Source organism: Pteropus medius, unplaced genomic scaffold (assembly GCF_902729225.1).
Source record: "Pteropus medius unplaced genomic scaffold, Ma_sr-lr_union100, whole genome shotgun sequence".
Classification (NCBI taxonomy): domain Eukaryota; kingdom Metazoa; phylum Chordata; class Mammalia; order Chiroptera; family Pteropodidae; genus Pteropus; species Pteropus medius.
This window is the reverse complement of record NW_024342466.1, coordinates 4,544,160-4,568,426: the sequence shown is the minus strand read 5'-3', so window position 1 is coordinate 4,568,426 and position 24,267 is coordinate 4,544,160. Positions and strand designations below refer to the sequence as shown.

The window sequence follows — 24,267 nt, the reverse complement described above, 5'->3', positions numbered from 1 at the left end:
CGAGTCCCCGGCGTGCGTTCGCGGCGGGCCGCGCGCAGGAGCTGGCCCCGCGATCGCGTGGCCCCGCGATCAGACCCTAGCTGTGGCCCCAGCCTCCTGGCCTCACGCCAGGCTCCATTTCCTTATCGATCCGTGCAGGTTCTTTCTATATTCTGGAAGCGCGTTCCTGGTCCGACCCATGGCTTTGTGTTGGAGATCGATTTGTGGATTCGCATTGTATTGGAAAGATTGCAAATACTTTGTGCCACTCTGCGGTTTGCCGTTGCTCGTAATGAGCAGGAATTATTCTCAATGAAGTCTAATTTATCAGTCTTTTCTATTACGTTTAATGCTTTTTCATTACGATGTTCTGTGTTTTCTTTTAGACGCGTAATTGTTTTAGCGTTCATGTCATGATGGATCACAAATTGATTCTTGTGAATGGTGTGGTGGTGGTGGCGGGGGGCAGAGCTCATGTTTTCTCTGTGTGGGTGTCCAGTTGACCTAGCTTCATTTACTGAAAAGACCACCATTCTCCCACTGGACTGGAGCAGAGTCCCCATCGTAAACCCAGCGGTGTGTATGCGAAGATCTGGTCTGGACTATTCAGTCCCGCTGGTTATTTCTCTCTCACTGAACCAACATAACACAGCTCGAAACATAGGATTAACCAACTTGCCCTAATTCACACATACACAGCCAATAGCTGAAGAACACATGTTCCTTCTCTGTGCACATAGGATGTTAACCACAACAGGACAAATCCTGGGCCGCAGAGTTGCACCAAATTTCAAAGGGTCGAAATGATTCGAGTGTGTCTTCTCTGAGTTAAACTCAAAGCCCCCAAGTGCTTGGAAATTAAACATCACACTTGTAAATAATCAATAGGCCAAATAGTAAAGCACAATGGAAGTTGTAAAATATTTCGAAGTGAACGATAGTGAAAATATGACACATCAAGTGCTGTGGAATGCAGGTAGAGCAGTGCTTCGAGGAAAATTTATAGCTTTAGAAGAAAGATCGAAAAGTAATGCTGTAAGCTCCAACTCAAGAAGCTAGAAAAAGAATAGCAAATTAAAATCGAAGGTGAAAGGACATAATAAAAACAGGAGCAAAACTTAATGAGACAAAGCAAAACTTAGAGGAAATCGACAAAGTCAAAAGTCAGTTCTTTGAATAGATGAATAGACTTAATAAGCCCCTGGAAATATTAGGTAATAAACCCCTCCCACAAAATCCAATATCAGGAATGGAAAAGGTCACCACAGGTACTACAAACATTAAAAGGATAATAAGAGGAAAATATGAACAACTTTGGCAGTAAATATGAATTTTAAATGAAATGCAATTTATCAAAACTGACAGTAGAAGAAATAGAAAATCTGGATAGTCCTATACCGATTAAATAAATTTAATTCATTATTTAAAAGTTTCCTACAAAGAAAATTCTAGGTTCAGGTGGTTACATTGAAGAATCATTCTAAACAATTGAAGAACTATCACCAGCCTTCCACGGACCTGTCCAAAGAGTGGGAAGTGAGGGAGCACTCCCCAGGTCATTTGTGAGGCAGCATAATGTCGATCCCAAACCTCTGCCTGCCTCGCATCCCCACAGGCGGGACGGAGAATAACCATAGCCACCACCTGTGGTCGTCGGGAGGACTGCCCCACTTAAGCTATGTAAAAATTGCTTGTTGTGTACAAGTGCTCAGTAATTGTTCGCTGTTGTTGCAGAAAAGCTACAGAATTCTAAAATAGGAGCGTGCATTTTAACGTTCTCTGTAATGCAGGGTCTGGGGCACCAGGACAGCGTCTGCCTCTGGTGTTTCTGGAGAGCTGAATGTTTTATAGATGGACATCCGGAAGGTCCAGGCGGGAAGGGTCTTGCCCTTGGAGCCACTGCAGGACTGGCGTAGCCAGACAGTGAACTCGAGTCTGACCCCAGGGCTCCTGGAATTCCCCTCTGGCAGGGGAAGAATCTGTGCTGGGGACCCCTGCTCCCTCCCCACCCAATGTGGGAAGTGTGGCCTCGGGCAACTCCTGGCCTCACTCCCAGCCTCAGTTTCCCCCTATACAAAGTCAGATCTGGCTCTGCTTCCTGTCTCCTGGGGAGCACAGCCAGGCATAGAAAGACGTCCTGGGCTCCGACATGGGAGTGGCGAGTCACTGAGCATAGCTGGGAGCAGCATGACCCCTTCAGTCCATGCCCAAAACCAATGGACGTCTTCCTGGACATTGCAGATGAGATCCACGCCGCATCCAGGGGGTCAGTACAGAACATTGACAGCAAGGAGGACCTGTGCACAACCCAAGTGTTTACAGGGGAAGGGGTGAACCCAGCTGTAGCGCCAGACCACAGTCCTCACCCAGACCTTGGGAAGCCTGGGCCACACTGGAATCAGTTAGGGTCTTCCTGTCCCTTGAGGCCTGCAGGAGGCTGGCCTGACGGGCCCGGTCCCAGCCCCCCAGGGTGCTTTGGCCTCCTCCAGTGCCCCTTGTCCCTGGTGTCCTGCCTCTGTAGAACCCGTGATCCCTACTCTGGCGTCTGAGCCCCCTGTCTCCCCGGTGCTGACGTAGTGTGGCACTTGGAGATGAGCCTTCTGGGCGCCCCCAGCCCAGACGGGCTTGAGCACAGGGAGTTGTGTCGAACCGTGTGCTAGGACCCCAGGGAGCATCCCGCGGCCTTCGGGCTAGACCCAGGAGCCTCTCCGTCTGTGGGTCCGTGTGCTCCTTCATGATGGGTCATCTCTCAGGTGGGCTGTCCCCGCGTGATCGCAGACTAATTTTTTTTTAATGCCTGCAGCCCCCTATCTGCACCCCACAAATTCGGCCTTTCTCAGTGGGAAAAAGCCAGTCTCTCCACGTAGCTCCTGGGGTGGCCTGGGGCCAGCAACTTCTGTCAGCCTATGGCTGGGCCAGCTGTGGTTGGAAACGGGGAAGGTGCCCCATTGTCAGACCTGGTCAGGTCCGACCCGGGATGGGGTACACGGACCTGTCAGTGCCACCAAACGGCATAGACAAGGGTGGGCTCATGCGCCCTGTGGGGCGTGACGCTGGCTTTCACAGAGACCTTCTGGCGGTTGTGTGGGTCCCAGTTTAGGGAGCAGTGGGGTCTGCGATGCCAGATTTGGGAGGCGAGTGGCAATAATTGCCTAAGATGTGGTTCAGGGTCCCTGCCTGGTCTCCCTACGGTAGTTCAAGGGGACAGAGACATGCAGGGTGGTGTCCCCTCCTCCAGAGCAAGCACTTGGGCTCCCCGAACACCCTGTCTACACCGTGGCAGCCACCTCCCGAACGCGGCACCGGGGAAACCGAGTGGCCAGGGTCGGCAGGGGCGTGGACGGGCGTGAACAGGCTGGACAGGCTGGACGTGTGGGCTCAGGGGGCCCGTCGAAGCCAGGCTTGCTGTGGGTGCGGGAGGATGCTGGGCAGGTTCCTGGCGGGAGTCTGGCCTCCAGGGGGTCACACAGCCTGCTTGTCCAGGGCGAGCCTGCATGTTTCCTGGAGCGCCGTGTGCAGGCTGGCAACGCCAGCCCTTCGTCTGGGGCCCCGCGGGCTGGGTGGACCTTCACCATGGCCTCTTCATGCTCCTTTCAGAGTCTGTCCTCAGAGGGGCTTCTGCCTCCTCTGCTGCCAGCACCCCGGTCCAGCCACCACCCCTCTCTTCTGCACGGCCCCCTGTCCGCCCCCTCCAGCCCACTCCTTGCGAAGGGACAGGGTGTCCTTTCAAAACCAAGCAGATATGTCAGTGCCCGGCCCCCAGCACCCGGTCTCCCCCTCCCGGTGAGCTGGACCCCCACCCAGCGGCCTGCTCTCCTTCCCCTGCCCCGTCCTTGCTCCCCGGGCTCCAGCCGCCACCTCCCTGCAGATCGTCAAGGCGGCCGAGTGCCTCGGGGACTCTGCACTTGCTGTTCTGTCTTTCAGAGAACTTCCAGCTCCGCTCACGGTCACTTCCCCAGAGGGGCCCTTCCTTCCCCTGCCACTCCCGCCACCTGCTGAAGAATCACCCCCCTCCCTCTCTACAGGGGTTGCCAAGGACGAGGCAGGTCAGGAGGACACGAGGTGGAGCCCCCAAGAGGCGCGACACAGTCTGCCCCTTGCACACCCCGTCGCTGCCAGTGGGTGTTGCATTTCACAGCGTTGTGTGTCGACGGGCGCAGCCTGCCTGTCCTTCTGGGCAGATGTCCCTCTCCCCTCTCCTCAGTGCGGCCCTGGACCCCGGGGGGCACAGCCAGAGCCGAGCGCCTGTGGGGACTGAGCCCAGAGCACGAGCTGCTGTGGCTGTGGCCCCCCGCCTCTCTCAGTGGATCCCTCAAATCATCTATTTTAGGGAGACGGGTTTATTCTAAACCCAAGTCCTTGCCCCTTTTGTCTCGAGGTCCCAGGGGTCCGCCTCGCCCTGGGCCATTGCAGTAGTGGGGGGGTGCCGGGGCCTGAGGCCAGCCCCCTCTGGATTGCTGACGGGAAGGGGATTCCTGCTGTCCCCCATGGAAAGGTTGCAGAATAAACTGCAGGGGCGCCTGCCCACAGGGGTCGGAGGGGCCACAGGACCACATGTGGGGGCCACGCGTGGGGACCGTGAGAGCTGGAACAGCAGGGGGTGGTGATCCTGACCAAGACTTGATGGCGTCCAGATTCCCTGGAGATGTTCAGAGTCCCAGAGGCAACAGCTAATGCAGTGGGCAGTGGGCGTCAGTCTGCAAACCCGTGTTGGCCTAGCCTCCAATGAGGTCACTGCCAGCAGGTCCCCTGGGAGGGCGGCAGGGGACCTGGCTCCTGGGGGTGTAGGTGCTACGTGGGCACTTCTGCCGCCTCCCACCTGACCCCAAGGGGGCAAGGGCTGTGCGTAGCCCACGCAGGCCAGAGGTGCACCCCAACTCCCCATGCGGCGTAGGGCAGGGCTGGGGGACAGGGGCCCCTGGGGCGGGGGTTCTGCTCTCGTAGGTGGGTGTGCACCCCGCTCTTCTGCTGTGAGGCCGTGCCGTGGAAATAGATGGTCAGATGGGGCTGGAGCGACAGGCAGCGGCTGCTCTGAGCTTCCTGGGGCTGAGGCCTGTCCGCCCCAGGTGCCCAGGCTGCTCCCTGGCCTGGCTCCTCCCTGTTTACTTTTGTTGGCAGGTCATTCTTTCTGAGGCATCCGAGCCCAGGCCACAGGGCTCTGAGTGCTGGATAAACAAGCTGGGGGCCAGCAGGGCCAGGCGGCCAGGGAGGGGCCTTCGAGCCCACCCCGTGCCCCTGCCCCGCCCCTCCCACTCATGGGTGGGGTCCGGAAGGGTGGGGTCCAGCCTGGGGAGGGAGCACGGCCCGGTGGCCACATTCCCCGCCCCCCATTGAATGCCCCCCCAGTGCTGCCGTTACGAAATGCTTAGTGTGTGTCCACCTGACGTGACGGTGTCACCGAGCCGTGTAGAGGCGCCAGCTGTCCGTGACGAACAGCGCCTGGCCGGCTCTGCCGCGGCCGGTGGCACTCTGGTGGCCCGTCGGGCTCAGCATCTGCCCGGCCTCCCGTGCTTTCCTTCTCACTGAGGCGTCCATTTCGGTCATGCAGTCGGTGTGTTTGTCCTTTGTCAGACATGGAGCTGGGCTCCCCCAGGCTGTGGCTGGAACCTCACCCCTCCTCCTGCTCAGGCCTCGCAGGCTCTGGCTCCTCAGCCGGGGACACCTGTGCCTGGCCTGCGCCCCACCTTCTGCTACAGCTTTGCAAGCCCATCTCTGCGAACGTCAGCAAGCATTTTTAGCTCCTTCTTCCCACGCCGGCGTGGTCGCTGGCCCGGCACGTCCTGCTGCCCCAGGACTCGAAACTTGAAGGCGGCCTGAGTTCGAGCACCCGTGTTTCTCGGAACCTCCCTGCCAGTCTGACACTTCCAGCCTCGCTGTGTGTGCATTGGCACCTAGCACAGTAAATTCCACGTTGGGGCACTTTGGTGCACATACTGGGCATTTTAACCAAAATTATGCATGTCCATGATCTAAAGAATCCAATAGTTCTACGAGGATTTCTGTGAGTGGCTGCCCCACCCATGCAGTGGTCTCACAGCTCGTGGTTCCTGACAGCTCTGGCTCCCGGGGACCCTGCTCTCATCACAGAGGCCAGGTGCTGCTCACTGACCTCCCGCGTCCCCACAGGGCATCCTCTGCTCTGTGTTGGGCTTCTGGTCCTGGTTTTGGAGAGTTCGGAGTTCTCTCTCCTGACTTGTGTACTGACTTCTGATGCATCTTTCCCACTGACAGCTGCCTTAACGCGATGCCCAGTTCTCTGCTTCACGGACACAGTACCATGTGTCTCTGAGGACTGTGATTTTCAGGGCCTTTTTGGTGGGTGCCCTTCCCATGCTTCATGCTTTCCCCATCTCCCCCAGTGCAGGCTTTGGTCCTTCCCGAGGTGGGGATGGGGGTATCCCCTGGCTGTCCTGCAGGGCGGCAAGAAGGTCTGCCAGCTCTCTGCGGAGTGTGGGGGCAGAGCCTGGTGACGGGCCTGCCTTTCTCTCCGAACCGGAAGGGAGACCTTCTCCCAGGTAGCTGGGCTTCTCCCGAGAGGCTCCTTGAGTATCCTGCTTGGGTGGGGGCGGAGGCTCCGTCTGGTTGCTAGTGTCCTGGACCCACAGTCAGGAGGCAAGGCCTCCTTTACCCTCCCATCCCCCCCATCCCCCAGTCCTGGGCTGGACTCCCTGAGACCCGAGGGTGGGGGCTTGGGAGGGGTGAGGGGGCTCCTGCTCATCACCGCCCCTCTGAGGGGCCTGCTTAGGACACGCCTGGAGCTGTGATTTGCATCATCTTCTTCATCATGGGTCAGTACCTGTGTGGGGGCACACTCCCCGCTTCCCCACGTCAGGCAGGGCCGGTGACTTTCCTCAGGAGCAGGTGAGCAGGGCGCGGCCACGTCCCGGGGAAGCTGGAGGACCGGCGTGACGCTTTCCCTCCTCCCCAGGATGGCCCTGCGGCTGGCGAAGCGGACGGGGCACAGGAGGACAGGTGAGCAGAGCTGCGAGGACCCGGGACGGACGCACCTGCGTGACGAGGCCCTGTGGGGCGCGCCCGCGACTCCGCCAGCGTGTGTCCTGGGGCCGAGGCCGCGCGTCCAGCTCCACCATGGACCAACGGGCGGAAGCGCCACGGCCCTGTCCACGGCCCTGTCCACAGCCCTGTCCACGGTCTCCTCGCCAGGCGCTTTGTGCTCGGGCCCGGTCCGCTGTACAGGGCATGGAGGGGCGCGATGGGCGGTCAGCAGCCGGGCGGTCAGCAGCTGGGCACTGGGTGCTGCCACACTCATTTCGCTGCCTCCCCTGCTTTCCCGCCGGGCGAGGCCATTGATCACTGCGAGGGGCGGGCGGGGACAGACCCCTCTCCCTAGCTCCACTGTGCGGCCCGCAGGGCTCGGAGGCGGGTCTGGGGGCGCCGCCCTGATGCCCAGCGCTGTTGGGGTGCTCATCTCACCCTCGCGAGAGCCCTTTTCTCCCACGTCCCCTCCCTGAGGCCTTGAGGTCTCCTTAGGTTTTGAAACGCTCTGCATTGTTCTGAGATTTCAAAGTCACGGCCACTGGCCAAACACAACATGTTTTTGTGAACATAACAGTAAAACCTGGTCACTAAAATATACTTGGAAAATTGGAAAAGCATCGGGAAAAAACCGAAAGCCACATCGCCGAGTCGTGGGGGCTGCGGGCATTTCGCCTGTTTCCCCCGGGGCAGGGCAGCGTGCGCTTCCCCTGGTTCTGAACCTTGAGCCTCACTCAGCTCCAGGCTCCCTCACGCTCAGGGGCACTGCCGGCCCCCCTAACCAGAGCCGCTCCTGCCCCCCCCCGCCCCCCCGCACAGCCTGTCCTCGTCTGGCTGGGTGACTCCGCAAAGGCCCTGCCCTCTCAGACGCCCGGCTCCCAGGGAGGAGGGCGAGGCCTGCTGTTGGAAGGTGGTACTTTGCTCAGAGAGAAGGGCGGGCTCCCCCATGACCTTCGGTCCGCAGGATGCCCCAGGGTGTGTGGAGTTTGGGGGAAGCTCACACTCAGCTGGGGTTCAGTCCCCACCCAGCCACCTTGGTTCTTCCGCCTCCTCACCCCTGCACCAGGCGGCCTCCGTCCTGGGCGGCGGCCCCACCCGGGCTGCACCTGCTCCTCCTCGGGACCTGGCGCCCTGGGGACACTTCCCAGCCGTCTGGCCTGCAGGTGGCGTTCGCCTCCCGCTCTGCATCCTGACCTCCCCGCCAGGAGGCTCACCCACGTCTGCCCTTGCCCCCTTCACCCCCCAAACCCCCGCCCCCTGCTTGGCCCTCACTGCCCCCAGGAGGCTCGCCCGCATCTGCCCTTGCCTGCCCCACCCCAGCTCAGCCCCCGTTGGCTGCATCTCCTCTTCTGCCTTCCTTCTGCTCAGCTTCTGGACTGTTGTGTTTCTGGCATTTTCCTCTAGCATGGGTGCTATGGACTGAACTGTGTTTCCCAACACTCATGTGGAACCCCCAATGTGACGGCATTTGGACATGGACCATTGGGGGAGCTAGGGTTAGACGAGGTGACAAGAGTGGAGCCCCACAATGGGACATGAGAAGAGACGCTGGGGAGCTTATGCTCTCTCTGTCTGTCATGTGACTCCGTCTGCTGTCCCCCGAGGAGGGAGCTCTCCCAGAAGCGACTTGGCTGCTGAGGCCTCCGCTGGATGCCAGCCTCCGGGCCGAGGAGTGGTATCTGCCGTTCAAGCCCCGGCTGGCGTCTGCCATGGTCGCCCGAGTCTCTTGGGCAGTCCTGGTCCCCTATCACTGAGTGTCTGCGCCCTCAGTGTGTCCCCCGCAGCCCGTTGTCCTGATAGCGTCCCCTATAGGGAATCGTGTACAACGTGACCTTTCGAGGCAATGCCGAGCGCATGGACCCTGGCTCCTCCACTCGCCGCCTAAGGACGTCAGGTGGCTTCTGTTCGGCGCTGGCGACCAGACACGCAGCAGGCGTTTATGCACAGGTTTTTGTGTGAAGATACGTTTTATTTCCTCTGGGTAAGTGCTCAGGAGTGGGAATGCTGGCTCAGGAGTTAGGTGGATAATTGACTTTTTAAGACATTGTCCAGCTGTGGTTTGGAGCAACTGGACCGTTTACAATGTGTGAGAATTGTGGGCTCTACCTCTCCGGCCTGAGTGACCAACCACCGGCTGTGCCCAGGATGGCCGGGTGGCGGCGTGGCCTCTTGGGATGGGGGGTGGGGCTTCCACTGTTAAAAGTGGGAAACTCCTGGGAAAACTGGGCTGGTTGGTCACCCTATCCTTGTCACCACTTGCTAGTGTGGTATTTTCATTTTAGCCATTCTACTACGTGTGTGGTCAGTCTCTCGCCACGGTGTGACTTGCGTTTCTCTGATATTTGATGACGCTGAGCATCTATCTGTTCATGTGCCGTTTGCATCCACAGATCCTCTTTGGTGAACTAAGTCTATTCTCAATTTCTTTCTTATTGGGTTGTTTTCTAACTGGTTAATTTTGAGAGCTCTTTATAAAGTCTTAGTATATATACAGTTGGCTATGAGATTTGCAAATTTTTTTCCGCAGGCTATAGCTTGTCTTTTCATTTTCTTAACAGTGTCTGAGAGTAAAATTTAAACATTTTGATAAAGCCCAATTATCTTTGTTTTTCTATATTTGTGGTAAAATATACATAACACAAAATTCACAATTTTAACCATTTTTAAATGTATAATTCGGTGGCATTAAGTAAATTAACGATGTTGTGTAACCATCACCACTATCTGCAATCACCACAAACATAAGCTCTACTCATTAAGTAATAACTGCCCCCGACCCCTCGAATCGCTATTCTACTTCCAGTCTCTAGAACTGGCCTATTCTTGATACCTCATGTAAATGGAATCATACAATATTTATCTCATTGCCACTGGCGTATTTCCCTTAGCATAATATTTTCAAGGTGCTATGTTTTAGCATGTGCCAGAACATAATTCCTTTTTAATTTCGTGTTATTTATTTATAACTGTGGTGAAATACACAAAACATAAAATTTCACCATCTTAACATTGCACAGTTCAGTTGTGTTAAGTCCGTCCACACGGAGGCGCAGCCGTCACTTCTGTCCCCAGAACTCAGCGTCCCAAATGGCCCTCGGTCCCCCTCGACCACGCCCCGCCCACCCCTCCGCCAGGCCCGGGCACCACCGCGCTCTCTGACTTCTGTGGGGACCTCACAGGAGTGGGATTACAGTGTTTGTCCTTCTGCTTCTGGCTGATTTCACTGAACACAGGTCCGCAAGGTTCCCCCAAACGGCAGCAGGTGTCAGAACGGCTTCCCTTTTCCAGGCTGAATGACCTCGCACCGTCCGTCAACACCACAGCCGCCACCCTCTCATCCCTTCAGGGCGCTGGGGCTGCTGCCAGCGCAGGGCCCGCCGGGTGGGGCAGCGCAGCAGCAGCAGGAGGGCCCAGCACCCAAGTGGACGCAGAGGGGGAAGCCGGACGGAGAGGGCGGGGAGGATAAAGGGCAGGACAGTGGGCAGGAGGGAGAGCGGAGCGAGGGAGATGAGCCTCGGAGGAGCAGAAAGGGAGAAAGAGGAGAAGGGGGCGGGGCGGCCGCGACCCCAGAGCCCGGGCGCCCCGCCTCCAGGCCCCCGCCCCGCCCCACGGCCTGCCGGGAGACGTAGTCCAGAGCCTCTCAGGAATCCGGACTCGGAGTCCCAGCGAGCCCCGCGGCGCGCCCGCGGCCGCGACAACGCCCCGCCCCATGGCCTGCCGGATCTTGTAGTCCGGCACCGGCGGACGCCCAGGCTCGAGGCGAGCGGCGGGACTCGCTGTCCCAGAGAGCTCCGCGCTGAGCCACGACGCCGCGCGCCGCCCTCCCCGTCGCCGACGCCGGCCTTTCTCCGGCCGTCGCCGCCGCTGCCGCTGCTTCGCGGGCTGGAGGGCCTGGGCGTCCCCGGGCGAGCGGAGCCTGCGGGTGGGAGCCTGCGCGGGCGCTGCGGAGCGGGCCGGGGGAGGCCGGGATGGAGCCCCCCGGAGGTGGGCGCGCTGCCGGGCGAGCCCGCGCCTGGGGCGGTTGGGGCGGGGGCCGAGCGAAGCGGGGAGTGGGGAAAGGGGCAGGCACCGGGGGCGGGGCCCCGCGGCGGGGGGCTGGGCACCGGGAGCGGCGCCTGGTCCGGGGCAGGCGGGCCCGGAGGCAGGACCCGGGCCAGGGGCCGGGGTGGGAGGGCCTTCGAGGGGTGCCCCGGGTTGGCGGGCGCTGGGCCCAGGCGGGGCGGGGAGGGCTGCAGTGGGGCTTTTCCCGGGGTGGGGGCCGGCCCTCCTGACTCCAGCCCGCCGCCCCGCCTGGAGCGCGTGCCCAGGGGGTTGGAGGAGCGGTCGCCCCTTCCCCCGAACGGGCACCGAGCGGCCTGCTCTCCCTCCAGTTGACTGAAGCGAGCGAGCCGGGCTCCAGAGCGTCGAGGCGGAATCTCGGGCCCCCTGGAGTTGCAGCGGCTGCTCTGAGCCAGCGCAGACATGGCTCACCTCAGGGGGTTCGCCAACCAGGTGAGGCTCGGTTTCTGGTTTGTGAACGTGCGCGCGTGCTCGAGCCCTCCTCTTCCCCCACAAGAGCAGTGACTGCGGACTCCAAGGAAGGGAGCAGGCCACGAAGGGACATTTTTCACTGACGGGTGTCGCGTAGGTCGTTATGGGGTTTCAGAAGAGCCTCCCCGAGGGGTGTATGGGGTGAAGGGAGCAGTGTTCCTGGGAAGCCTCCTGATGCAGTTCTGAGGGCCACAGTGGGGAGCAGTCCTGAGGTGCTCGGGCTTGCTGGGGCCCAGGGCTGACTCCGCGCGGCTGGTGTGGGTTTCGTGCAGCAGCCCACGGGCATCAGGACCAGCGGGACAGGCGGCCCGGGGTGCGCGACCCCGTGGGCTGCGCGACCCCGTGGGCTGCACATCTGCTGGGCCAGCGAAGGTCCGGAGCCTTGGCCTGGCGGCAGTTGTTCAGCCGGTTGACTAGGGCAGGGGCTCCGGGAGACCCCTCCCTGATGGGCGATGGAGAGGGGCTGGGGATGTGAATAAAGTGGCTCGTCGCGTTCAGGAGCTGGCGTGCGGGGCCATCTGCAGACGTGTGTGTGTCCCCGGAGCAGAGATGGAGAGGCTGCCCCGCAGCGCCCGTCTTGCCCAGGCCGAGTGCCCGCCTGGGTGGTGCCCCCCATCTTTCTCTTTGGTTGAGTGGTTCTTGTAATTTCTTTTAGGGTGACTGCTGCAAGGTGTTGGGACGATCGTCCTTTGGCTCCCTGGCCCCTAAGCAGAGGCAGCCGCAGGCACGGCAGACGGCGGGAGCGCTGTGCGCATGCGGGGAAAAGGGCTGGAGCAAGATGTTTCATTCGTTTTGACGTTTTGTGTCCTGTAGAGCGCGTGACCAGGATGCTGGGAGGGGTCTGTCTCCAGCTCATTTCTAGGAGCCGTGGGGAGCGCTCCCGCGTACCTGCCCTGCCACTGGCCCACGGGATGCGCCAGGGTGTCCAGTCACACCCAGGAGGGAGCGCGGGCGCCGAGGGGCTGGGAGGGGACCCCAAAGGAAGGAAGCCACCTTTGTCCTTCAGGGGCGGAGAGCTCGGCCTTTGTTGATGGCCGGAAGCTCAACAGGATGGCATTTTCTCTTGAGAAGGTTGTCCCGGGCCCTGTGGGGTAGTCCCCGTGTGGGGCAGCAGCTGGGCTCCCCCATAGCCTGCGCTCCTGCCCCTGCGTCCCCCGAATTGCTACATGGTAGCGCCGTATGCTCACGTGATGGTCAGGGACGGGCAGCTCTTAGTTCACAGTTGCCACTAATGCAGACACACTGCCAGGCGGTGGCCCTGGCTCTGGCAGTGCCAGGGCTGATCTGGAGAACGAGGGTCTTGACTACCAGAGCCAGCAGAGCGACCTGAGCGATTGTCCAGGCCACATGCACTGTCTAGGAGGGCGGCCTGGGCCCCCAAACCATCCCTGTGATGAACTTGTAGGTTCAGCATGGCCAGGGGTGTCCCTATCATGCCTTGTCTGCTCAGTTGACTCACCGACAGCAGTGGGGACCCAAAAGGTGTGAGAATGGGGGGTGTTGAGGCCTGGACTCTGCTTGAGGCGGTGGGGGTCTGAGCACGCGGCCTGGGCCTCCCTTGTCTGTGACTGTGGCAGACCCAGCCTGGCTCTTGCCGTGTGTGTGGAGTGCTAAGGTGTTGTCAGCAGAGCCGAACGGGCGGACATGTCATCGGCAGAGGCCTTAGGGTAGTCAGGGGACCCCAACATCTACGGCATTGATGCCGACCAGCGCCGCCAGGTCTCGGCTCTACTTCCTCCAGGGTTTCCCTTGGGCCATCTTCAGAGAGGGACACAAGGTCAGGCACCAGCTGGACGGGAGTACCTGGACGGCTCTCTCCGGGTGTCTTGCAGGGCTGCCCGGCATGAGCTGGGGGCAGGCTGTGGCCCAGCAGTCCAGTGGACCACCACCTGGGGCCCGAGCAAGCACGGTGACCCTGCTGGTGGAGGAGCAGCCAGAAGGGGGGCTGCTTCCCGGGCTGCGGGCCACCACGGCCAGGGCTGAGCAGGGAGCCGCGACGTGCCCGCCCAGAGGCAGAGCGGGCTTTCCCTCCGTCAGGAAGGGGTTCTGTGCTGGTGGCTGCGTGGCCCGCGGTGTGGGCCGTGTGCTCTTGGGGTTGGCTCTGCTCGCGGATCCATCCCGCCCACCCGCACCCTGACGGCAGCCGAGCGGCCGTGATCTGGAGCCTGTGCTGTCCTCGTGCTACCTGAGCCTCCCTCTTGGCTTCGGGGACTTCCTGGTAGCTGGTTGTCACTTCTTGCACGTGCCCTGGGCTGCCTGTTCCGGGAAGGGAATGAGAAGGGCTGCGTTCCTTAATGGGCCGAGCCAGGGTGCGAGTGGACGCCTCATCGGCCCGCTTGGGGCACCTGTCTCAGCCGCTGCCAGGAGGCCGGCCGGCCCGTCCTCGACCTTGCCTGGCCTGCTCCGTGGGAGGATTCCGTATCTGTGTGGAGGCCCCACTTCTGGCCCCAACCTGCCAGCGTGCGGCCCAGCCAGCTGCCCCCCCAGAGCGCCCGTCTCCGTGTGGCTTTCACTTTCCTGGCTTACCTGGCCAGCTGTGTCCACAGGTGCGGGCCTGTGGGCATCCCCCTCCTCCCTCCTGGTCACGAACCCCGGGACGACAGCTCACTGGGCAATCTCTGGGTGACGTGTAGTGTGTGTAGCCAGTCGGGCCTGGCGTGAGCCTGGGCCCCGTGGGCTCTGAGCCTGCTCTGGATGACTCTCAGGACCCTGGCCGGCCCTTCAGCGCCTGACACAGCAGATGTGATTTCGCCATTTCACACTGGCCCTCTGCAGGCGCTCGGGGATGTGGGCAGCCCCTTCAGAGGGAGGTGCTCTGTGGGCTGGAGGCCAGGTGATTTGGGGACCCTTTCTGCCTCTGTTTGGATGAGATGCTAGGCTCCCACCCCAACGCCGCTGAACCCCATGTGGGTCCTTCGTGGTCAGTGGGCCTGTGAGACTGCCCCTGGCTTCCTGAGAGCACGTCCAGGGTGGGCAGAGGGCACACCGTGTCCTCAGGAGCCCAGAAGCCATGTGGGCGGGGCCGGAGGATGCCCTGGTGGCCCCAACTGGCTCTCTGCATTGCTGTCCTTCACGCAGCCCCCACGCTGAGCTGTCTGACTGTGACGTACTGAGGCTCAGGGTCAAGGCTGTGGTTCTCAGCTTGTGGACGCCCCTCTCCCGACTCCATCCCAGGCCATCTGTACTGCAGCCTTGTGCCTGTCAGGCCTTGTCTGTGTTCGAGTCTGAGGGACACACAAGGCGCTTTTCTGTGATCTTTGAGTGTCCAGGATGAGGCGTCCAGGAAGCATCACTGTGCAGCTCAGTGCAGGTGTCCCCAAGACTGGATTGGGGTGACGAGGGAAGCCCTTTCGAGTGTAGCTGCCAGGTGTGCAGGGAGAGCTCGGGTGTGTGTGTGTGTGTTTTAAATTAATAGACTTTAGTTTTTGAGCAGTTGAGTTTACAGGGAAATGATACATCCCTCGCTCCTCCTCCTTAACCTGCTAGGTTGGCTTTAGGGTGCTAAGTTTGTTAAAATGGTTGAGTCCGTATCGATACACTGTTATTAACCAAGCCCACAGTTTCCAGAAAGTTCACTCCTGGTACCCCGCACCTCAGCAGCATACAGGACAGTCTCACTGCCTGAGGTCACCATGCTCCACCTGCACGTCCCTTTTAACCCGCCACTGCGTCTTGCTTGGTCCCCCCCACCGTGGGAGTGGGCTGCAGGTGTGACCTCTTGCCCTTGGCCCCTTGGCCTGACCCACGGCCCCACGGCTGGAGCCAGACCCCTGTGCTCTCGAGGGTCTTTGCCCTGGGGCGGGGGCAAACGTCCACATTCTGAACTGAAACCACTACGGAGAACCGAGAAGAACCCGGCCGAGCTCCCTGCGCTCAGGGCCGCGCACTCTGACGGCCGCCTGCCCCTCGCCCGCAGCACTCACGCGTGGACCCCGAGGAGCTCTTCACCAAACTGGACCGCATCGGCAAGGGCTCCTTCGGGGAGGTGTTCAAGGGCATCGACAACCGCACCAAGGAGGTGGTGGCCATCAAGATCATCGACCTGGAGGAGGCCGAGGACGAGATTGAGGACATCCAGCAGGAGATCACTGTGCTCAGCCAGTGCGACAGCCCCTACATCACCCGCTACTTCGGCTCCTACCTCAAGGTGCCTGCAGGGAGCGGGGTGGGTTGTGCTCGGGTGTGAGTGGGGGCCCAGGGTTCCGTGGGGCCGCTGGGAGGCCAGGCCTGGTCTGAGGCGAGGGTCCCTGACGGGAGCACAGAACCAGCTTCCCACGGGAGCGGCTCCCAGAAAACAGGAGCCCGAAGGCCAAGCTGGCGTGCTGGAGGTTCCTGGGCTCATCCTCCGGGGATGCCTGGGGGCGGCGGAGTGAGAACAGGTCTGTAGGGTCAGGGGTTCTGAACCAGCCGCATGACCCCACCGCCTGGCTGTGCCATGTCTTGGGGGGACTGGGGTAAGCCCCATGCATCCATGAGGCCCTGCTAGGAGCTCTCTGGGACCCCTGAGCTGGAGCCCAGAGCCCAGTGCCAGCCTGCGGGGGCCTGCCCAGGGGCACCTGGTGTGCACGTGTGTCAAGGCGCGTGCCGCCTGGGTAGGCTGTTTTCCCAGCCTGGTTTTGGGGGCGTGTGTTAGCAGAGTACAGTCGGCCGCTGGTCTGGGCTGTGGTCCGTCTGCAGAGCTGCTGCAGCAGGGGTGTTGGGAGGGGAGCGGGTGGGGCTGCTGGTGAAGCCCTCCCTTGGAGGGCCCCGAGGCTTTGGAACCCTGCTGGGGAGTGTGTCCTGTGGCCTGGGGTGCCCCGTGCTGGCTGCCACATGCTGACAGGCCTTTCTCTGGTCCCAGAGCACGAAGCTGTGGATCATCATGGAGTACCTGGGCGGCGGCTCCGCGCTGGACCTGGTGAGGTGTAGGCCGCAGCCGTGGACAGCTTGCCGGGCAGGGCTACAGGACAGGTTGCTGCGGGGTCCTGACAGTGTCCCGGGCCCCTGGGCTCCTGGGGCCCTCTCCTTCACTGTCTTGGTGCCTCAGCCTTAGTCAGGAGCTGTTTGCAGCCCCCTCGGTTGATGCCGAGGGGTCCGGGGCCTCTGCTGGCTTGTGGGGGGCAGGCGGGGTTAGTGCCTCTGGACACATGGGCTCAGGAGTGTGACAGCACCTTGTCCTCCTCATCTACCTTCCCAGCAAAGGTGGTGGTGGCCTTTGTTCTCTAAGAAGACCCTCCCTCACACCCACCTGGCCTGCGTCTAAAACTTTGTTTCAGAAGTAGGGGGAGGTGAAGACCCACCGTCTGCAGGGTCACCCTCATGGGAGTGCAGTCGAGCTCAGGCCTGGCTGTGGGCGAAGGAGGTGTGGCGGGGAGGTGTCTGAGGCCCCACCCCGTCTGTGTGCAGCTGAAGCCGGGCCCCCTGGAGGAGACCTACATCGCCACCATCCTGCGGGAGATTCTCAAGGGCCTGGACTACCTGCACTCGGAGCGAAAGATCCACCGAGACATCAAAGGTCCCCAGGCTCGCCTCCTCTCCCCTCGAGCCCGCCAACCCTGGACAGGCCAGGGTGTGAGGTGGCAGGCGGCCGTGCGGGGCACGCGGCTGGTGGGGCTGGGGGCCTCGCAGCTCTGCGCTCCTGGCCTTTGTCCCCTGCGGCCACCGGACACTGATGGCAGAGACGCTGGTGCTGGCGCCACGCCCTCACGCACCGGGAATGCCAGCCGTCTCCGGTTGGGAGAGCCACCGCACTGTGGGTTGGCCCTGCCGAGTCCCTGGGGAGGAGTCAGGGCCACCTGCATGCTGGTGTGGAAGGCAGGCCCGGGGAGGGCCCCTCACGCTTGCGGGCGCCCCCGGCAGTGCCCTGGCCTGGGCCTGTCTCTGGGCCGCGGGGGGAGGCAAAGCTGAGTGAGGCTCCACCAGCAGGTGCTGCTTCAGGCAGCTGCTCGCGGTGGGGTCTCCCTGGCTCAGAGCGTGATGCCTCGCTGTCCTGTATCAAGCAGCTGCCAATGTGCTGCTCTCGGAGCAAGGCGACGTGAAGCTGGCGGACTTCGGGGTGGCAGGGCAGCTCACGGACACGCACATCAAGAGGAACACGTTCGTGGGCACCCCCTTCTGGATGGCGCCCGAGGTCATCAAGCAGTCAGCCTACGACTTCAAGGTGGGCCTGGCGGCCGTGACGGCAGCGGCGCTGGCAGGGCTCGGGGCCACCCTGGTGCCACGTGTCCTGTGTGGCTCTCTGTCTAGGCTGACATCTGGTCACTGGGGATCACGGCCATTGAACTGGCCAAAGGTGAGCCTCCGAACTCTGACCTCCACCCCATGCGCGTCCTGTTCCTGATCCCCAAGAACAGCCCGCCCGTGCTAGAGGGCCACCACAGCAAGCCCTTCAAGGAGTTTGTGGAGGCCTGCCTCAACAAGGACCCCCGATTCGTAAGGCTCCAGGCCCCAGTTCGTGGGGTGGGTTGGGACCACGTGGCCGGGCCCGGGCCTGTCCTCTGGGGGGTCTGCAGAGGCCACTCCCCATGCCAGCCCCACGCTGGCTTTCGAGGTGCCTCCCCAGGGCCCCTCACTGAGCCCTCCCAGAGAGCAGGCTGCCGAAGCCTGCTGCAGCCTCAGGGCGGAGTCTCGCTGTCCCCGGGCCTGGTGACCTGGGTCCTGACCTGCGTCCTTCCCCCGACAGCGGCCCACGGCCAGAGAGCTCCTGAAGCACAAGTTCATCACGCGCTACACCAAGAAGACGTCCTTCCTCACCGAGCTCATTGACCGCTACAAGCGCTGGAAGTCTGAGGGCCACGGCGAGGAGTCCAGCTCGGAGGACTCTGACATGTAGGGCTTGTCCCTGGGGGGTCCTGGCCCACTCGGCTAGAGGCAGGTGCTAGTGGCCGGGGACCCGTGTGATCACCTGGCCCCTGCATCCTGTGCAGGGCCCCACCAGCGTGTGGCGGGGAGGCCCAGGCGTTTGCTCGGGACCGCCTGGGCCTCAGCCCCCAGCCCTTGTGACTCTCGTCTTTCCCCGCAGCGATGGGGATGCTGAGGATGGGGAGCAGGGCCCCATCTGGACGTTCCCCCCCACCATCCGGCCAAGCCCGCACAGCAAGCTGCACAAGGGGTCAGCGCTGCACGGCCCCCAGAAGGTCTGGCCCCCGCATGCTGAGCTGAGCGGGGGGCTGCTAGAGCCAGCGGGCAAGGGCTGTGGGGGTGGTACACCCCTGGGCCTTGTGCTGAGCTACCCTGACAGGCTGCGCTCCTCCAGGAGGCGGAAAATGGGGCGGGGGCAGGGCCACCTGCTTCTCAGCTCACCCCGCCGGGGTCCTGCTTTTGCAGTCTGCTGAGCCTGCCAAGAGGCAGCCGAGGTCCCAGTGCCTGTCCACGCTGGTCCGGCCTGTCTTCGGAGAGGTGAGGGCTGGGCCAGGGGTCCTGTGGGTGGGGGCGGCTGGCCAGCTCCATCCGGTACCCGGGGTTTCCCCGGCCCTTGGAGCCCAGTGCCGTTAGACTCATGGGCCGGGCGTTCTGAGCAGGATTACGAATGGTTGGGACAAACTGCTCTGACACGGTCCTCTCAAGTTCCCTGGCCCCTGGGGTCCCAGGGTGGCTTTGAACTGCAAACATGTGATGACTAGAAGAGCTGGGATGTCTAGGTGTTGGGTGTCAGGCCTAGGCAGGGAGGGGCGCAGGGGCAGCTGAGTCCTCCATGGTTATGTGACCTTTGTTTGTGTCACCTGCTGATGGGTAGTCGGTAGCACCACAGGAGTATGACATAGCCAGGAGCCCCTACACCTGGGACATGTGGCAGTGGGTCACATGACCGGTTTCTGCCCCAGGTGACAGCAGCACCTGGAGTCCAGGGAGGCTAGATGGGCTGTGAGCCTGGAGGCAGCAGAGCCCTCCTGAGGAACGTGGGGACACCTGGGCTGGGCAGCGGGAGCTCATGGAGCTCAGACAGCTGGAGCCGAGGCCAGTCCCCGCACTGGGCCCCGTGTGGCATGCGGCCTGGGAGAGGAGGGCCTGCCTGGCTTCTCCCCGGGCTTATAGCCTGTGGCATGGGGGACGGGGGGCTGTGGGCTGGGCTCCCTGCCGCGATGTTTGTGTAGTGAGCTCAGAGCTCAGTGGCCACATGGAGCCCCACCCAGGCCGGCAGGACCCTGAGGGGGTCCTGATTCTGTGGGCTGGGCCTGAGCTCAGGGCTGCTGGGCAGTGTGTCTTTTTTCTGTCAGGTGTGGAGTGGGGCAGGGCGCTCTATGCCAACCTGTCTAGCTCATCCCTACCAGGTTGCCTGCCCTGGGATTCCCAGCCCGTTCCTGCTGCTCAGGACAGTGGAGGCTGACGGGCGACTGCTGGTACCCTCTAGCCCCAGAGGTCAGAGCTGGTCGCTGGCCATGTGGTGCATTCTGGGCGTTCCTGGGCTGTGTTCTCAAGTCTATTAGCCCTGAGCCAAGAGCTGCTGTGACCCACAATTGGGAATCAGCCATGATTCCCATGACAAGGTCTTGCCAGCCTGGGTAGGGCTCCATGTGGCCACTGAGCTCTGAGCTCACTACACAGTCAGCCATGGGGGGCTGCCAGGGACCCCTCTTGAGAACCCTGATCTGAGCCTCCGTGAGTGGCGTCCTTGCCTTCGGGCTGGCTGGGTCCCTAACCAGAGCCTTCAGGTGCCCCCACTGTCCTCGCCTGGCGGAGGAAGGGCCACGAGGGGCTCCGGTGGGGGCGAAAGCCTGCAGCCAGGGTGGTGCTGTGTCCGCAGCTCAGAGAGAAGCACCGGCAGAGCGGCGGGGGCGTGGGGGCGCTGGAGGAGCTGGAGAACGCCTTCAGCCTGGCCGAGGAGTCCTGCCCCGGCATCTCGGACCAGCTGATGGCCCACTTGGTGGAGCGGGTGCAGCGGTGAGGACGCTGCAGGAGGTGTCTCCGCTCTTGGCTTCGGGCTGGGGAGGGGTGGGCGGGCTCCCCTGCCTTTCTCGGGCTCCTGCCCGTGGCCTCACCCAGGGTCCCTGATTCCCCCTCCCCAGGCTGCTCGGTGCTGCCGCCTGGTGGGTTCTTGCGGGGCCTGCACGTGGGGCGGGAGCAGTGACAGGCTCCTCTCTCCTAGGTTTTCACACAACAGAAACCACCTGACGTCCAGCCGCTGAAGCCGCCGTGGACGGGGAGCGGGCAGGGTGGCCTTCGTTTTGAGCTCTGTAGGGCCCTCGCTGACTTGGAGCCCCTTGCACCGTGTCACGGCCTCACCGCTGGGTCTCAGCCCCTACCCTGTGCGGAGGGCTGTCCCCCGTCCCTTCCTGGCTGGGCTGAGGTTACAGCTGGCAGCAGAGACCCCTGGAGAACCAAGTGACCCTGTGGGGGCAGCGGGCTCGGTCCCCTCAGGCCTCCTTGGCAGGGCCGTCCCCTCCCCCAGGCTCACTGGGTGCAGCTGCTTGGATGGGGGTGTGGAACCTGTCAGCCCAGCCCCTCCCCTGCCCAGGGCCATAGTGGCCGTGGATTTGCCTTGTGGTGTGAGACCAGGTGCCGTGTCTTCTCGTAAGCGCACGCGTCAGCCAGAACATTTTGTATTTTAAGAAAACTGAACTCTGCTTTCCTGTATCTTCCGAAGTTAAGGTGTTGGTCTCACGGGACACGGAGAGGCTCCTGCCCCTTTCAATAAACACCTGAATTGAGCTGCACTGGTGGTGGGCGGGGACCTCCGGGGGGTTGGGGGGGGCGCAGACTGAACAGAGGGTGGCACAGGTGTGGTGACATGCCCTTTACTTTTGGCCACACGCACGTTAGCACAAGCAAAGCGTGTGTACGCACCTCCCTGTCTATGAAACCGCGGGGCACCAATGAATTAGGGGCCTGGCCCTCCGAGGGCCACACGAGGACTTTGGTTTCCACTTGTCTGGAGGTATGTGGGGTGGGCACCAAGGTGGCTTCTGCTGGACGTGTGTGTAGCTGTGACCTGAGGCCTATGCCCCAGCCATGGTCGACCTAGACTGAAGGACAAGGCAGCTGGGCCACCCCGGTTCCCGTCCAAAACCAACCCTCGGCAGGGCCTGCTCTGAAGAGGAAGAGGGCAGGCGGCCCGCTTTGGTCACACTGGAGCCGGGCCGGTGTTTCCACTCGTGTGCGTGTTCTGTCCAGGGCCCTAGAGGCCCAAGGGGTGCATTGGGTCTCGAGGGGGACCCAGGTGTCGCTGTGATGCCCGGCCACACTGCTGGTCTGTTGTCGGGAAGAGTCAGGGCAGGCAGCCACGGGGCATGTGCTGACTGTGTTCTGCTTCCTCGTTTCCTTCCTCACCGGGCAGCGTGGGCTTCATGCCTCCTCCTCGGGGGGCCCGGCCCTCCCAGGTGAGCTGCTGGCGCTCTCAATCACCTCCATCCACCTGGAGAACAGGTTGGCCTGTCAGACTCCAGGATGCTCACCTGGGAAGCAGGGCATGCTCTGGCCATCAGACTGGTGGGATCAAGTATCTTCCCAAGAATGACCCAGAACATGGAGTACATGGGACAAACCAAGGGCCAGTGGGGTCCCCAGAGGCAGTGCTCTGCTCTCCCTGTCCAGGACCAGAAACCCTGGCTCCAGCCCGTCAGTGGGGGCAGGACCAGGATGCCCACGCAGTTACCTCCCGAAGGTGTATTTGCTCTCGGCCCGGAAGAAGTAGACGTGCGACTTGAACTGCAGCTTGAAGACGTGCTCCTTGAGGATGCCGTCAGCCTCCTGGGGCACACTCACACGGTAGCCCAGCAGCGGGAGGCTGGCCAGGGGGTGGTCGTCCTGGAAGGCGGCACAAGCACGTCTATGGGTGCGGCCCTGCCAGCCAGCTACCCTCCCCTCACCCAGCAGCAGGGTGAGAAGGCCCACCCCTGGGGGTGCTCCCTACCTGATGAGTCTTGTAGAAGAACAAACAGAAATTGGTGAAGACCACCCAGAGTTTCTGCCATCCATTACTGTTTTTGAACTTTCTCAGCAGATACCCTGAGAGCTGGTTCTGAAAAAAGGCGTAAGGGCATCTGCTGGGGTTGCAAGACCCCAGAGCGGTCACCCTCCTGGGGCCTCCCGGGGGCAGGACTGCTCCCCAAGAATGTGGGCCGCCCCAGAGGTGCAGCTGCAGCCTGGATTTTGCTTCTGTGCCGCCAGCACCAGCGGCTTCCCGCAGCAGCGCTGTTCCTCGGCACTTATCAGCCTAATGGGGTTCTGTCTCCCCCTTACTGGCAGGCAGTTTCCCAACTGCCACGAGTCCCCTGGCCCGAGGAGACGAAGCCCCAACAGAGCACATGGAGCCAAGTCTGGAAGGTTCTTTCACATGGTGGGAGGAGAGGGCCGTAACCCCCAGAGGCCTTGAGTGTGACCTATGCTGCACAAGGTGTGGGCTGAGCCACCTTCGGCACTGAGGTGAGGTGGGAGGCCCGGCCCTGGAGACCCGCAGACCAGTGCCACCCGTTCTCTTGCACCCTCACTCTAGGGTGGGCCTGTACCTAGTGACGCGTGGCTGAAGAGGTATCCTGGGTCACGGCCCCAGACTTGCAGGGGGTACGCTCACCCATCCACGTGTACCCTGCGTGTCCAGCCCCACCTGGCAGGTGAGCCCGGGGCTCTAACTGCTTACGTGCAGGGCTCCCCCAGGTTCAGCAGAAGCTCAGAAACCACACTGAAAGGCGAATGGCTGGAGCCAAGTGACGGAGGCAACAGCCCCCAGTGACGGTCCCTTTGAGAACCCTGGGGACACCACCCTGGCTCTTCCCAGCACATGGCTCAGTTTTCCTCACTGGTCTGCACTAGCCTTGAGCAACTGTCACCCCCCGAGCCCAGGCAAACCCTGGGCAGCTGTGCCCAAGCGGGCTTCCTGCCCCGGGCAGGCAGCCTGGGTGCCTGGCCCGGCCTCGTCAGCAGCTGGCACAGCAGAGGTGCTCACGCCCGCCGTACCTCGACGGCCGCACTGTGGTCGGCTCTGGAGACGCTGGTGCTCCGGCACCAGCACACGTGCGCCGTGCTGTTGGCCCGGAGCGTGCTCTGCCCCTCCGGGGGGCTGCGGGTGCTGTGAGCATGGGCTAGCTCCTGCTCCAGAGGGACCTCGTCCGAGGATCCTGGGGGAGAAGGCGGCCGTCCGCTCAGAGGGGACGGGCTGGCTGGGCCGGGCCCTCCACAGAGGGGATGGGCCTCGGGGGCAGGGGAGCCCTCGGGCCCAGGCCAGGCGCAGGTGGAGGGCAAGACCACGTGGCCGGAACGCGGCCCGGAACGGTCCTTGTGAGAAGAGCACCTGGGGGCAGGGGACAGCCCGCACCCAAGGAAACCGATTTGCAGAAGAGCCTCCTTGGGCGCCCTAGGGGTCTCGGGGGGAACTCACTGCGGGGCGGGGTGCACACCACGCTGCCCGGCAGCTCCAGGGGCGTGGCGCCACCGCCCTTGGCCGCTTCGATGGCGGAGTCCAGGTCCTGCATCCACTTCTCCTTCTCTAGCCGAGAGCTGCGAGGCAGGGCCAAGGCTCAGGGCTGGCTGGCAGAGCGCGGCCAGGGCCCCTCGCTGCGCCGACCTCGTGGGGGGTAGGTCAGGGGGTCGGGTGCCTGTGTCGCCCCGTGTCCCGTCTGTGGGTCCAGAGGGCTGCCGGGAGTGCTGCTGGTGGACTAGCCTGTATCCCCCAGGGATTGGCACTGCCAGCTTGGAGCGGGGCTCTACAGCAGCTGTCCCCAACCTTTCCGGCCCCAGGGCCGGGTGCCGTGAGAACCTAATGCCTGAGGATCTGAGGCGCAGCTGAGGTGGTGACGCCGGCGCTGGGAGCGGCTGCAGATGCAGATGGACCTTCGCTCACTGGCCCGC

At 62.3% G+C, this 24,267-nt stretch overlaps 2 protein-coding genes across 8 annotated transcripts in view; one reads left to right on the top strand and one right to left on the bottom strand.

The window, feature by feature from the left end:
• Positions 1–10,756: 10,756 nt before the first annotated feature.
• On the top strand, positions 10,757–21,131 carry STK25 (serine/threonine kinase 25). Of its 5 annotated transcripts, none has more exons than XM_039861179.1 (12): positions 10,757–10,897; positions 11,346–11,466; positions 15,422–15,652; positions 16,346–16,402; positions 16,891–16,999; positions 17,484–17,644; positions 17,731–17,916; positions 18,167–18,312; positions 18,506–18,620; positions 18,811–18,882; positions 20,228–20,364; positions 20,570–21,131. In XM_039861179.1, exons 2-12 carry the CDS (start codon positions 11,437–11,439, stop codon positions 20,607–20,609), a joined length of 1,284 nt encoding a protein of 427 aa, XP_039717113.1. In that variant the 5' UTR covers positions 10,757–10,897; positions 11,346–11,436; the 3' UTR covers positions 20,610–21,131. The 5 variants fall into 5 exon arrangements, with proteins under 5 accessions (XP_039717113.1, XP_039717137.1, XP_039717128.1 ...); XM_039861186.1 differs by having other exon boundaries at positions 10,800–10,959; positions 17,487–17,644; XM_039861168.1 differs by having other exon boundaries at positions 10,800–10,959.
• Positions 21,132–21,202: 71 nt separating this feature from the next.
• FARP2 (FERM, ARH/RhoGEF and pleckstrin domain protein 2) overlaps positions 21,203–24,267 on the bottom strand; it is an 87,372-nt gene continuing 84,307 nt past the window's right edge. For all 3 annotated transcript variants that reach the window (XM_039861137.1, XM_039861145.1, XM_039861154.1), the window contains 5 exons: positions 23,798–23,916; positions 23,377–23,537; positions 22,334–22,441; positions 22,076–22,227; positions 21,203–21,835 (listed from right to left, as the gene is read on the bottom strand). In XM_039861137.1, coding sequence (XP_039717071.1) covers positions 21,766–21,835; positions 22,076–22,227; positions 22,334–22,441; positions 23,377–23,537; positions 23,798–23,916 — 610 coding nt within the window. In that variant the 3' untranslated portion in view covers positions 21,203–21,765. The remainder of the gene's footprint in view (positions 21,836–22,075; positions 22,228–22,333; positions 22,442–23,376; positions 23,538–23,797; positions 23,917–24,267) is intronic.